We start from the raw sequence: 15592 nt of genomic DNA on the forward strand, positions 1-15592 counted from the left end.
GGAAGTGATTATGACAAGTAAATGAGCAGACACAATTGGATCTGGAACACTATAGAATTGAAGCTGATTCGTGGGTACACTCCTTTAAACAACAGCTGTTTCTGAGGCAATAATGCCGCCCACATTTTTGGACAATGTCATTATATATATATATATATATATATATATATATATATATATATATGCATTTTAATTACTACGATAAAACTACTGGAAAAAAAAGCTTTGTATATCAATAGTGTAAATATTAAGAGAATAACAATAGAAATGTAGTTCAATATCATTGTTGATCTACTGGTATGTTTCATCCTTAATTTGATTAAATTAGATTCATTTATTTTTAGTCATGAGTTGGGAGGCCAGTCTGTACACAGCTGAGGTGCAACTGTCATTTACCTTTAGAGACTGTGAGTCATCAATGACAAGCCATTAATAGAGCAAAGTCACTCAGTAATGTGACACACTCTACCAGTGGTGGGAAAAGTACTCAAATGTTTTTACTTAAAGTAAAAGTATCAATACCGCAATGTAGAAATACTCTGTTACAAGAAAAACTCCGGAATTCAAAATTTACTTGAGTAAAAGTACAAACATATTGGTGTCAAAATGTACTTAAAGTACCAAAAGTAAAAGTACTAAAATGTTTGAAAATAGCCAATCTACAAGCTCACTATGCGTCACAGACACATTCTGGGCTTGTATAGAGCTGCTATTTTCTATGTATAAATCAAGAATAACTCCAACCCCAATCCTTAAATAAAACCGCCTAACACTAACCCCAATCTGATTATTTTCTTAATTATAAACCTAAAGGTCTTTACACACCAGGAGCTTGACGAATGAACAATCAGAACGTGTCAGAAAATATTTCACAGCAAACTATTAATTTGGTGATGCCTCATTCATACAAGTTGACTCTTTTATTCGCAGTGAAAAATAGACTTTCTTTTTTTAGAAATGTTGCTTTATTGCCACACATTATTCTTGCATGTATGCAATCATAGCACAAACAGCAGTTTAAATTGGTAGAAATTAATCCCATGAAATAAACTTGCCCGTCCGGTATGAAAACGACCTGTACTCAAGAAATCTGTTATACCACAACATTTCTCTTGTGTGAATCATATAAATTGTCCTCACAATATCTATTTATCAAATTCTACTATACTTGTGGGGACATTTGGGCCTCACAAGTATAGTAATACACACACACACACACACACACACACACACACACACACACACACACACACACACACACACACACACACACACACACCACCCGGGTACTACTAATACACACGCACATTTCAATGAGTGGGAAACTCATGGGACAATTTTAGAATATGATCACACTGTTGGTAGTCAACACACACACATGCAGACAGACACGACACCCTGTCAGGAATGTAACTGGATCTTTCCATCAGGGTATAAAAAGCTGGGACGTCCACAGAGGGAAGACAGAACGAAGAGAGAGACAGACAGACAGACAGAGACAGCAGAAGACTGCAAGACAGAGCGAAGGCCAACTAAACCAGAGGACATCTAACTTCTAAAGCCAACTATAAAAGAACATCATCAGCTTTGAGCAGAGTACTTTCTGAGGAAACCCTACCGTGAGGAAAGCTAGTTTTTAAAGGCTAAGTTCAACTAAACTAGTGTATAGCTACTAACTACCCGGAGGCCCACCTAAACCATGCTTAGCAACTTCCACCATCAGCCATCCGCCCTCCTCGGCCCTGCACCCGGCCTGCTGATGTCACCTTTCGCGGATTTCCACTGGCCCGTCCGCAGCCTCTGGCCCGAGACACGCCCCCTGTTCTACCAGCTGGAACAGGAGATGGTGCGTAACTTTCAGCTAATGAAACAGAACATGGACTACATGGAGCGCCTGCACCAACGCATCTGGGACGAGATCGACCAATCGGCGCCGGGCGCCACTACCACCACCGCCTCCTTGAAGCCAATCACATTCCAGATGAGCAAGGACCAGGGCGGAGCCTTTGCGCTCACACTCAACACCAAGGACTACACCCCCGAGGAGCTGTCTGTCAAACAGGTGGGTGGAGTCAAGCTGAGGTCATAGCAGTATTGGTATTTGCAGTAGCAGTAATAGGGAAGTGGTGGCCTCGGCCTGGTAAACAGAATACACATGAAATGTGAATTCCACGACCGGGATGGTTTACCAGGCTAGGGACGTGGTGGCCTTAAGCGAGCACTTCACCCATTTATAACCTTATCTTCATATAATTGGTCCTCACTCCTCACTAATGCCCATTATGAGATGACACACTTTCGTCTACTCACTCCATGTCTCATTGATGGGCCGCCGTGGACAGTTCAGAAACCTGCCTACCAATGACATCATCGATGTGGATTCCAAGCTAATAGAAACTACTGCCTTTTTTAACTGTCTGGAAAGTTAGCTTGCTGAAGTAGAAGCCATTGTCCTTGCATCAGTTTTAGTTTTTTAAGTTTGATATCTTTTTTTTAATTGCCAAACGTGCCTACAGATGATGTCACCGGTAGGCAACATGTTTCTGAACTGTCCATAACCATCTGATAATGAGCATTTACTAGTGAGGACCAATTATATGAAGACAGGTTGAACATGGGTGAAGTGCTCCTTTAAGATTAGGGGCACAGTTTACAACTAGAGCCCGGTTGATGCCAGATGCTAGTTCACCAGCAAGTGCATTATTTTCTAATCAACTTGAAAAATGAATATTTTGCCAACCACTTTCAACCTGGCATCCCATCATTTTGGGCAAATCATTATGGTGAAAATGTACAATATGTGACATATTGTGAGCTTATAGAGCTTAAAAATCAGGACACATCAGCACATAAGATACCAATGTCATAAAAGAAATCCAATAACGGATGATATATTGGTCTGGCTCTACTTGTGACCATGTTTTTTTTGGGACTATAAATAAATAACCAAAATACGGGCACATGGTTGAAAGTAACCCAAAACAATACTCTTACAAGGCATTATGGGAGATGTAATGAGTATTACAAGTATTATCACTATAGCATCAGCTGCATTAGTGGAAGTATACTAGTAGGGATTCTGTAACTCTAAAAGAGACCTGTAAGGCATTGGTTCTCAAAGTGGGGTCCGGGGACCCCCAGGGGTACTTGAGGTGGTTCCAGGGGGTCCCCAGCTAAATGATGGATAGGAACCAAATGGACCCTTATGGGTCTGTAACTCTGAAAGCGTACAAATGGAACCAAATGGACCCGTTAGGGTGCTAGAGCCGTGAAAATCTTCTCTTATGGGGGTCCCTGGCATATTCAAATGGGGGTCCGCGGGCTAATAAGTGTCAATTTGGGGGTCCTTGACATGAAAATGTTTGAGAACCACTACTGTAAGGATCCATCTGGTTCCATTTGTACACTTTTGGGGGTACCTTGAAATAAAAATAAAAAGTCTGAGAACCAGAGTCCTAAACTGTCAACTTCCTTCTTCTGGACAGGTGGGCAGGAAGCTGCGGGTCAGCGGTCGCTCCGAGAGGAAACAGGAAGTGGACAGCCACAGCTCGTACCGACTCCACGAGTTCCGTCAGGAATTCGACCTCCCCGACGGCCTCAACCCCGACTCCGTCACCTGCTCCCTGGACGGGGGTCTCCTCCGCATCCAGGCACCCTGTGAAAGGGACCCCGCGGGGTCCAACGAGAGGGTGGTCCCCATTACCGTCGCCCCGCGGGAAGAGCTGGCGTTGACCACCACGACGACACCCAAGACCACCGCAGGGGAGGTGGCCTCAGACACCAAGACTGAGACGAACTAAGAGTGGACCCCAAATCATTGTTTTTTCCTTTTCTACAAACATCAAAACAGAACTCTATAACAGTGGTTTTCAACCTTTTTTCATGCCAAGGACCCCTAAAATGATATACATTTGGCCGCGGACCCCAATTTGAAAACGTTTTGTGCCAGGGACCCCCAGAAGCAAAGATATCAGTTAATTTTCGCTTAAAAAAATATAAATATTCAAAGATATGCACACTTTTCCAAGGTTTTTCAAAAATAGCAGATCTACAAGCTCATAGCGCGGCACTCGGTGCCGCGCTATGAGCTTGTAGATCTGCTATTTTTGAATAGCCAAAGCTAGGTGGTTAAAATGAATGTGACGCTATGTTAACTCATTTAGCTGGGGACCCCCTGGTACCCCTCCAAGGACCACTGGTGGTGCCCGGACCACTGGTTGAAAACCACTGCTCTATAATGTCGACCTTTTTCTGGACATCATTTTTATGTGTATGTTTAATCATTTGATGTGCCTGATTCACAAGGTGTTTAAATCATTTTGTGTTTAATAAATAATATATGATCAATAAGACTTTCAACCAAGAAACATTATTACGAGTAATGTCACATGAATGATGAATGAATGATAATTGCCACAAAACTATGTGAGAATTATCTAATTGTTTTAAATTTAACTTGCTATAAATGATGAGGTTTCTCAGGACATAAAACTTGTATTTTCCATATAGGAAAGGGACCTTTGCTGCTGAGGTACTAATGTGTTATTAACAAAAAACACATTCAAATGTATTTTGATACCAGTGTTGAACAGTAACTTATTACTAAGTAATATATTATAATGTTATTACTGTCCCCAGTAACGAGCAGTGTAAGGCAGGGGTCTTCAACGTTTTCAGGCCAAGGACCCCCTAGCTGAGAGAGAGATGAAGCAGGGTCCCCCTCTCTATCTGAAACACAATTTTATACAATATAATTTTTGCTGCTCTTTTTTCCCTCTACACCTATATAACTCTTTGCCAAAAATAGCCGATCTACAAGCTCACAACGCCTCGCAGCGCAAGGCGTTGTGAGCTTGTAGATCTGCTATTTTGGCTTAAGTTCTGCTCGGAAAAGCGATGCTAGGGTTCAAGTGGTTAATGTAAAAAAAATAATCATATCACACAAAGATTTGGCGGACCCCCTATAGTAACTCTGAGGACCCCCTAGGGGTCCCGGACCCCCTGTTGAGAAGACCCCTGGTTTAGTCTCTCTAGTTGCGCTACAAGTTAGAATAAAATATGGACAAACCAAACTAGGCCTATTATTATACCAAAAGAAACGAAACGAGTATACCAAACTAAACACAATTTAAAGTAGGAATCATTTTGGAGGTGCACGGCACTAGAGCAGTGGTTTTCAACCTTTTTTGCGTCAAGCACCCCCAAATTGACACACATTAGCCCGGGGACCCCCATATGAAAAGTTATGCCAGGGACCCCCAATAAGAGAAGATTTTTACGGCTCTAGCAGTGATTCTCAACCATTTCAATTTCAAGGACCCCCAGTTTAACATGCATTAGGCTACAGACCCCCATTTAATGGCATTTCTATCTCTGGACTGGGACCCCAATTGTTTAATTATAAAAACAATGTTAATGTAACTCTGAGAGTGTGCAAATGGAACCAAATGGACCCTAACTGGGTCCATTTGGTTCCATTTGTACACTCTCACAGTTACAGACCCATAAGGGTCCATTTGGTTCCTTACTATCCATCATTTAGCTGGGGACCCCCTGGAACTCCCTCAAGGACCCCTGGGGGTCCCCGGACCCCACTTTGAAAACCAAGGCACTAGAGGCTCTGGTCATTGGGTTCCGGCCACCTGATGACGTAAAGCTATTTCCGCTCCGACCGTATCAGTAACCCGGAAATTGTTTATTTAGCCATCTCAGGCTAGTTGTTATTATTATGGTAGCTATAGAGCTGATTCTGCTTCACCATCTGGCTCCTTATAACAACAACAACAACAACAACACGAGAATCTAACCGTTAAACACACGTACATAAACATAGAATTCAGCTGTTATGAGTCAATTCATTCAGTGTTCATCATCATCACACTGTGGCTGAGATTTATATAAACACTGTCGTCCTGAAATAGAGACACATCATGGAACCATCACACAGTAAAGTAAGTTGTTTTTATGTTCTCTGTTAAAGAATCCAATCTAATTACACGTAACAGTCTGTTTTACCACTGTAAAACAGACTGTTACATGTAATTAGATAATATTTTTTAATGTGCACTGTAAACCCTGTCTGTAACCCCATGTTTGTGCCGAAACAGTACAATTTTTTTTCGATTTCTACCCGTTGATATGATGTTTTTGCATAGTAGTTTATCTGTCTGTCATTAAATGCCTCGATGAATCGAGTACAAAGAAAGGACCCCAATGGAAACAAGCCATAGTGCCCATTTCTTGGTTTTAAATTCCTCTTAGCATAGCAGACCTTGTATTGAACTGTACTTCACTGTGCTTGCCTTGGCAACGTTAATAAAGTATTCAATCAATCAATCCAATCAATCAATCTGGATTGAACGACGTCAGTTGAGCTCCCTCTGGTGTTGTGCTATCCCTGATACATGACAGTCATGGATGATTTTCAAAATCGTGTTTGCACTTTCTCCTTTTTTGCTCCATACATCTACCTACACGTTGAGATTTCAAATGTAAAGGTCTTACCTCATGGCCACGGATGTTACAATTATGTACGGGCCCTCAAAAGTACCCGTATCTTCCATATTGTTCAATAAAAAGCCCTTTAATCCGATTGGTGACCATTTTCTCATAGTGTTATAAATAATGTAGCAGAGTGCAATACAACTTCCAACCGATAGGGTCGCATAGTTGAAAGTATAATTATTGAGGAAATACGGAGAAATTGGCCACCGGTCGGATTAAAATGCTTTTTATTGAACAATACAGAAGATACGGGTACTTCTGATGGCCCGTACATAATTGTAACATCCATGGCCATGAGGTAAGCACTTAATATTTGAAATCTGAACGTTTATGTAGATGTACGGGCTGTAAATGGATAAAGTGCAAACACCAGGTTGAAGTTCATCCATGATGACGGGCATGAACAAATGGTCCCTGGAACCAAACTATTTTGAGATAGGGGGTTTGCGGCCAAATACATATAATATTGGGGGTCCTTGACATGAAAACGTTTGAGAAGCACTGATATTATAGCAACATAAGTCACTTTTTAGCCTAATAGAGAGAACCCCAGACCACAGAAATTCCACTGAATGTTCAAAGTTCAGGTTTTTGGGGTGTAATTGAGGTCATAAAAAAAAAAAATAATAATAATAATATATATATAATAGAAAAAGAATGTCATGAAAACTTTCAATTAATTCATTCCAGACCAGTGTGTGGAGTCCAGGCTGCAGGTGAAGATAACCTCTCCAGACCCAGCCACTGGTGTTTCTGTCTAGGAGGAACCTGAAGATCACTGGGACCTCAGTAAGTTTCATATGCTGTCGTTATTCCTTTCCATTTTTCTGTTCTTGTTTTGACCAGGCGTTGATGGTCTTGTTTGAATATTTCTGTTACATTTTTGATGTGAACTGCTGGAAATAAAAATTGGTTGCAATGAATATTTTCCACAATGAATCATTGGACAGCAAACTATGCTTGTTTAAAACACGGACACACATTAGGGTCCATAGGCAAAGAGGCGATGATTGCAGCTAAAAAGGCCTCCGATTTTTCAGTTAAAACCTTTTTAGTACGCGTTTGAAGGACCATGATAAAGACTTAAAGGAGGAGTTCACCCAAAAAATGACATATTTTCTATCAATTTTGTGGCATTCCTGAGCCAATAATTTGATGACCGGGTGTCTATCCGGTAGGAGACACAAATAATCTACTTTGTGTCTCCTACCGGATACATTAGCCGGTAGGAGACGGGAATCAAATTATTGACTTAGGAATGCCACAAAAACTCAAATAAATCCATGGATTCAAGGCTTCATGGGGTGTGCAATTGATAGAAAATAAGCCATTTTTTGGGTGAACTACTCCTTTAATGTTTTGTAAACCAGCATGTCATGAAACCTTGATGTTTTTGTCCTTTTGTGACCAATAAAATGCATAATTATTCCATGTGGTGGAACGTCAAAATCCATTATGGGATTTTTTTTTCTCAGACTCATCCATGGATTATTATTAATAATACTATGTTCTCTACCTTTGTTTTAGCGAGTCGGCGAGTGACGATGGCGGAGGAACAGGGGCCACAGAGTGAAGGCAGTGATATTGACGATCTCGATGGCACCAGTTATTTTGCCTCGGACCAGTGGATGAGAGACGTGTTCGTTAAAGACGATGAGGAGGACGTCATCGACTTCCACGGGGATTGGAAGACGGGGAATTACCACCCGCGCGTGAAGAGAGAGTTTAACCGCGCGCCGGGGGTGAAGATCGAACTGCCGGACAATGCAACACCGTTGCACGTTTTCTCTAAGATGTTCACAGAGGAACTGTTTCTGCGACTCGTGACAGAAACGAACGCGTACGCACAGGAGAGCAGGAGGGAGATACCAGAATCGAAATGCCAGAAAAACAAGTGGACGCCTGTGTCTGCGACGGAAATGAAGTCTTTCATCGGGCTGTGTATCGCCATGGGGATTCTCAAGCTGCCAGTCACAAGAGACTACTGGCGAAAAACAAAAGGGCTTTTCGCAACCAATGTACCCCAAGTAATGTCACGGGACAGATTCTCCATGATTTGGAGGTAATATAAATTATAATGGTAATTGTCTGATTACCATTATAATTTGGTTCCATTTGGAACCAAATTAATTATAATGATGATGATAATTATTATATTATTATTATTAATATTACCCTTATTATTATTATTACTCTCCGCAGGAGAGTTTTGTTTTCACTTTCTAAATATGACACACCGATTGGTCAAGCCTCACGTGACACGTGACAATACGGTGAAATACTGTATAAATACATGGCATCACTTTGACAGTGGCTTTGCCACTGTCAAAGTGAGGTAAGACAGGAACCATCACGAAATGGCTGCATGGCTGATACATAATTAGCCATGCAGATAGGACAGATAGGACACTTATATAGACAGGAGGGATATGACACTTACACAGACGGATAGGACACTTACAGTACACAGACAGGACGGATAGGACACTTATACAGACAGGACGGATAGGACACTTATACAGACAGGACGGATAGGACACTTATACAGACAGGACGGATAGAACACTTACACAGACAGGACGGATAGGACACTTACATAGACAGGAGGGATATGACACTTACACAGACAGGACGGATAGGACACTTACAGTATACAGACAGGACGGATAGGACACTTACAGTATACAGACAGGACGGATAGGACACTTATACAGACAGGACGGATAGGACACTTACACAGACAGGACGGATAGGACACTTACATAGACAGGATGGATAGGACACTTATACAGACAGGAGGGATAGGACACTTATACAGACGGATAGGACACTTATACAGACAGGACGGATCGGACACTTATACAGACAGGATGGATAGGACAGTTAGAACATAAGAATTAGAACATTCCCAACATTCCCAACACAAGTCTGGTAAGAGTGAGGTAAGACAGGAACAATCACGAAATGGTTGAGAAATGGCGGATACTGTAACAATTGGATAGGACACTTACACAGACAGGACGGATAGGACACTTACACAGACAGGACGGATAGGACACTTACATAGACAGGACGGATAGGACACTTATACAGACAGGAGGGATAGGACACTTATACAGATAGAACATTCCCAACATTCCCAACAGCGGAGAGTTGTGCTCCGAGGAGCACTTTTTCTAGTTATTATTATTATTATTATTATTATTATTATTGTTATTATTATATAATGATGATAATTATTATATTATAATAATAATAATAATAATAATAATAAACTTTATTTTGTATAGCACCTTTCGTGACATGAAATGCAGCTCAAAGTTCTTTACACAGCAATTAAAAACAGAGCAAGAATAAAGCACGAGTGCTTTACATGATGACAGTAATAGTAGTGGTATTTTTTTTATCATCACACACAAGTTTAAAATGTACTGTACAGTGCAATATCGATGATGTTGGTCGGACAAACAGCTACGTTTCAGGATTCAAATTCAAAAATAGCAGAACTACAACTTCCGTTATTTTTTGCTATTTTGGGTGAAACTGTAGTATACATTTTAGCTTGTAAATAAAAGATGAGTGTTATTTCTTTTTCATTTACTGCTTTCTAGAGTTTTAGCAATTTTCAGCTTTTTTACAGTGGGCGGGGGCATTCTGTCCGGTGGCTAAATATGTATTTTTTACACAATAAAAAAGGTCCTGTGGTCTTTGATGGCCAGATGTGAGTTATTGGGGGCTAAAAGAGCTATTGTAAATAATAATAAAGAGAACGCCGGGTTATTGTGTAAAAAAATACATATTTAGCCACCGGACAGAATGCCCCCGCCCACTGTAAAAAAACTATAGAAAGCAGTACATTTAAATGTTTTAACACTCATCTTTTATTTACTTTAATTACAATCTAAACCATAAACCTTGGTTGTAAAAAAACAAAGTTGTCCTTTTTAATGGGTTAAGTTAAGTGTGTCATATATGCTTTCATCCAAAGCAACTCACATACTTGTGTGAATATCTTTGTGTACTTTCAGGTATCTCCACCTGCAAAACAACCAAGCAGATGACGTAGACCGCTCCGACAAGCTGTGGAAGTTGCGATGGTTTCTCGACTACCTCTCCGGCAAATTCCAGGCGCTCTACGAAGTGAACGGCTTCGTGACGGTAGACGAGACCATGGTGAAATTCAAGGGAAGACTCGACTTCGGTCGGTATCACGCCCACAAACAGGCGAAACACGGCGTCAAGGTGTGGGTCATGGCAGAGAGCTCCACCGGCTACGTCGCAAACTTCCGAGTCTGCACGGGTCGCGGGCGGACGCAAGAGAAGGCCGTCGTCAACAGCGTCGTCATGGACCTCGCCAGTCCGTACTACGGCTCTCACCTGTCCGTCTTCATGGACAACTCCTACTCGGGGGTGGAGCTCTTCCAGGAGATGACGAGACACGGGCTGAACGCCTGCGGCGACGTTCGTTATAACCGAGGCGGGCTCCCGAAGAACCCGACGGCCGAGAAAGCTTGGTACTCTCAGAAGGACGACCTCACGCTCTGCGTTTGGCAGGACGAGAGCAGGTTTGCCATGGTGCTGTCTAATTACCACGATCCCACCGAGAAAGGCTCGATGAAGAGAAAGAAGGGAGCGTCCAACCAGCCTGAGGTCATGGTGCCGGCGTGCATCTCCGACTACCAGAAGAACATGAAGGGTGTGGATTTGCTGGAGCAGATGGTTGAATATTATCAGTATCAGCATCGCTCGCAGAAATGGTGGAGGAGGATCTTTTTCTTCTTCTTGTCCGTCGCGTGCTACAACGGGTACATCGCCGCAAAGTGTGCCGGAGGAAAAGCGTTCGCGACCAAGTCCAGAGGTTACAAGGACTGGCTGGAGGACCTGGCACAGGAACTCACCGTCCCGGTGACCACGAGGAGTGCTCCTCAGTGCACCTCGACGCCCAATCGACCCCCCGCGGACGAGCACGACTTTGAGAAGATCTTTGACAAGAGAAAAAGTTGCAAGGAGTGTTTGAGGCAAGGCACTCACACTCGCATCAGTACCACCGTCTACGGCTGCAAACAGTGCAACGAGGCCTTACACACCGAGTGCTTTGGCAAACACGTCCGGCGATTTCTGTAGGATGGATGATGGCGTATCGTACAGTACACTAAAGCCTACGGTTGGGCTCCTTCAGGATTTTAACAATGCTGGTTCCTTAACCATTCCCTTAACCCATTAACCCATTAAGACCTGAGGCGATTCTTAAAAAGGTTTTCTAAATCCTAACAGTTTTCTTTTTTAAATCTAAAAAAGAAAGTTTTCAAGATTTTTCAAAAATAGCAGATCTACAAGCTCATAGCGCGGCACTCGGTGCCGTGCTATGAGCTTGTATATCTGCTATTTTTGAATAGCCAAAGAAATCTAAAGTGACACAGATGCGTTCCAGGGTTAATGGTCCCTTTAGCGATTCCTGAAAAAAAAAAAAAACTTATAATTTTTGTCTTTTTTTTCATATATACAGTATTGCATAAATAATGTTGCAGTGGTTCTCAAAGTTAGGTCCAGGGACCCCCCTGGGTTACTTGAGGGGGGGTTCCAAGTTGACCCTTACAGGGTCAGTAACTCTGAGGGGGGGAGACCAACCGGACCATCTCGCCCCCTAAGTCAAGACTGCCAGTTAAAAAAAAAAACCTTCTGGTAAGTAAGTAAGTACATTTTATTTATATAGCACTTCTCACAGAGAAAACTCACAAAGTGCTTCACATACCATAGAAATACAACAAGTTTAACAAAAAACAGCAGCAAAACAGTACAATATAACAAAAACAGGAGGAAGAAATAAAAAGAAAATCAACGATATTCTGCAAAAGCATGACCAAACAGAAGTGTTTCTGTGGTTTCAAGTGTTCCAAGTGGTTCTTAAAAATTAGCCTGGTAAACCCTCCCTCCAGAAATCTCAATTGTATTTTATTGGAATTTCCGGAGGGAGGGTTTACCAGGCTACTTAAAAATGCCCACAGACGTTGCAGCTCTCAGGGCCTGCGGTAGGGCATTCCAGAGTCTGGGAGCTACAGCCTGAAAGGCTGGTACTTTTCAATTAATAGCGTTTCGGCGTCAAGTCTTCCTCAGCGTATTAAGAAAGTGGTCAGTGGTGTTGTGTGTACCAGGAGGGACTGATAGACAGACAGACAGACATGACAAGGACTTCAGCTGCTGTCGCACACGCACCCCCCCCCCCCCCCCCCCCCCCACCGCCGTTGTCGGCTTGCGCCGGGCCTGGATGGAAAACGAATCCGGTTCCTCACTGTTGGATCCGGGTTCCTCCGGTTTCGAATCTCAACCGTTTACTAAAGCCCGAGTTATACTTTGTCGTGTGCAAAAAAAAATAGCGTTGTGAGCTTACAGATCAGCTATTTTTGTCGTGTGACACTTGACGTATGACGGCGCATAAATTAAGCATAACTGTTGTTCAAACTGACGTAGTTATTGCATGTCTTGACGCATTTTTCAATGTTTTCAATTCAGTTCGGTTGTGGAACATTCTCAGTTCAGTAGTATTATGATGGCATACAGTAGTACAGTGAGTTTTTTTATTTTACGTCTTATGTTTATTCAGCTTTCAGCATGAGCACAGGTTGAAAAAGGCAGGTGCCATTAACTGTATATAACTTTGTATAGTCTCAGTCGGGTGGAAACCTCAAACTGTCAAACTGTTACTTTTCAGGATTCAAATTCAAAAGTAGCAGATCTACAAGCTCCAAACGCGTCGGTTCGTGCCGCGTGTCGAGCTTGTGGATCCGCTACTTTTGATGCTTTTGTGTGACGCTGTAGTATGTATGATCAAGTAGGACGTTGATTTATGAAAAAAACTCAAAAGGTTAAAATATGGAGATGAGAGGTTTCTGCGCTACAGCAACGATATCTGTGTTCACCGAACAAACTAATGTAGTTATAGCACTACTTCAGACAGTTTTTTTGTTTTATTGAAAATATTTTTTTCAATGTTTTATGTTCAGTTGTGGAACACAGTTCAGTAGGATGATGATGGCATACAGTACAGAGGTTTCTGCCCGACAACAACTATATACGTAACTATTTAGTACACAGTATATGTATGTAGCCCCTCTTTTTATTGCTCTTGGACTGCTACTTGTCCTTACAGTGCCACTTTGTTTTTGTTTGTCCACTGCCACTTGTGAACACATCTGTACACATCTTTTCTTGTATTTATATTTCATCTTTTATATTTTCTTTGTTTGATTATACTTTAATTATCTCCAATCGGAACCTCTCCCTTTGCTGTATAGCTCAGAGATGAGGTTCCACTGCGTCGGATGCCCGGCAGGTGACGACACAGGCGAAGATTGGCCACTATGGATGATTCTTAACTGTTTCCGCACATCGTATCAAAACAGTAACGGTCAGGCCCCCTGCTCTCAGATGTTCTTACATTTTAGAGGCCAAGAATGTGTTACCGACGGGTTGAAACGAGTGTTTAAATCGCTTTTTTATTCAGCCTGTGGCCAGTCAACCCCCGTCCGCATGTGCTGTACTGCTCCCGTAAGATTGCATTTGGAAAACATGGCACAGGCTGACTAAAAAAGTGATTTAAACGCTTGTTTCAACCCGTCCGTTAGATTTTCTTGGCCATTTAAAACATCTGAGAGCAGGGGGGCCAAACTTTACTGTTTGGATACGATGTGCGGAAAAAGGTAAGAATCGTGCATAGTGGCCGATTTTCGCCGGTGTCGGTGTTTTTGCCGTGCCTGTCTGCAATTTGTAACTGGACGCTGTAAAAAGTCTAAGCTTAAAGGAGTAGTTCACCCAAATGATGTCTTACTTTCTATCAATTACACACCCAATGAAGCCTTGAATTCATGGAGATTTTTTTTTGTTTTTGTCACATTCCTGAGCCAATAATTTGATGACCGGCGGAGTCTCTGGTAGGAGACTCAATTGGCTTAAAATGCGACAAAAAATGGGATTTGTAATTGATAGAAAATAAGTAATTTTTGGGGTGAACTACTCCTTTTAAAACCAGAAATGTCCCCCCCTGCTACTAGTGTTGATGATGTCTTGTATATCATATTGTATCGTATATATGTCTTTAAATGTCTAAATGAATTGAATACACAGGACCGCAATGGAAACCACCTTTTTGTGTTATCCTTTTAGCATCCTTGTATAATCGTACCACTGTACTATTTGCAAACTGTTAATAAAGTATTCAATCAATCAATCGATGAATTTCTTGTGGGTGGGGTTTCCCAGCAGCAGGTTGGTTTAACTGTTGAGGAAACTCAACAAACGCCCAGCCAGAGCAGTTATTGTGAAGTGTATAGCTCATATACAGGGTTCCTGGGTTCCAGGGTCCCCCAGGGGTCTTTGAGGGGGTTCCAGGGGGTCCCCTGCTAGATTATTGATAGTTAGGCAAGGAACCAAATGAACCCTTATGGGGCTGTAACTCAGAGTGTACAAATGGGACCAAATGGACCCTTACGGGTCCATTTGGTCCCATTTGTACACTCTCAGCGTTATGATGGTCTGTGGTCTTAATGCAGGGGATCTCAAAGTGTGGTCCAGGGACCCCCAGGGGTCCTTGAGTGGGTTCCAGGGGGTCCCCAGCCTATCAAAAAAAAACTTTAACATTTTTGAAAATGTTTGCATATTTTAGAGTTTTTTTTATCACCACAAGTCCTGTATGGGGTACTTGGCATAACAATATATTTTCAGTATTGGGCTCCGTGGCCAAATATACATCGATTTATGGGTCCAAATTACGTTCAACCCAGATTTGGCTCAAACAAGGGGTTGAATTCGTTCCACTGCTATGCCACCAAAATGTGGAATGCCCTACCAACAGTCATAACAAAGTGTTACTCCATACTGTCCTTCAAAACTGCTCTAAAAGATGCACTTTGACTTAGGTGACTGCAATTCGGAACTGGACCCATAAAAAAATTCAAGCCTATCACCAGAAATAACCCCCCCCTGTTTACTGTACATATTTTTCTTTTTGATTACTACTCGTTTATATGATGTTTTGCCTAGTAGTGTATATTTGTCTGTCATTAATGTTTCGATGAATTGACTACAAAGGACC

The 15592-nt window shown here is 42.0% G+C and overlaps 2 protein-coding genes across 3 annotated transcripts; both read left to right on the plus strand.

Annotated features, from left to right (window-relative positions):
* The first annotated feature begins 1480 nt into the window (after positions 1 to 1480).
* On the plus strand, positions 1481 to 4298 carry LOC311036365 (heat shock protein beta-11-like). Of its 2 annotated transcripts, XR_014599839.1 has the most exons (3): positions 1481 to 2062; positions 3486 to 3852; positions 4231 to 4298. XR_014599839.1 is itself a non-coding variant. In XM_084045008.1 (2 exons), the coding sequence occupies exons 1-2, from the start codon at positions 1700 to 1702 to the stop codon at positions 3798 to 3800; spliced, it is 678 nt and encodes a 225-aa protein (XP_083901134.1). In that variant the 5' UTR covers positions 1481 to 1699; the 3' UTR covers positions 3801 to 4024. The 2 variants fall into 2 exon arrangements, 1 of the variants encoding a protein (XP_083901134.1); XM_084045008.1 differs by lacking the exon at positions 4231 to 4298 and having other exon boundaries at positions 3486 to 4024.
* Positions 4299 to 5796: 1498 nt separating this feature from the next.
* LOC311036475 (piggyBac transposable element-derived protein 4-like) lies at positions 5797 to 11738 on the plus strand. The gene is made up of 4 exons (XM_084045191.1): positions 5797 to 5951; positions 7195 to 7293; positions 8032 to 8566; positions 10533 to 11738. The coding sequence occupies exons 3-4, from the start codon at positions 8049 to 8051 to the stop codon at positions 11626 to 11628; spliced, it is 1614 nt and encodes a 537-aa protein (XP_083901317.1). The 5' UTR covers positions 5797 to 5951; positions 7195 to 7293; positions 8032 to 8048; the 3' UTR covers positions 11629 to 11738.
* Positions 11739 to 15592: the final 3854 nt, after the last annotated feature.

This window comes from Gymnoscopelus microlampas (genome assembly GCF_963454915.1).
Source record: "Gymnoscopelus microlampas genome assembly, chromosome: 20".
Classification (NCBI taxonomy): Eukaryota; Metazoa; Chordata; class Actinopteri; order Myctophiformes; family Myctophidae; genus Gymnoscopelus; species Gymnoscopelus microlampas.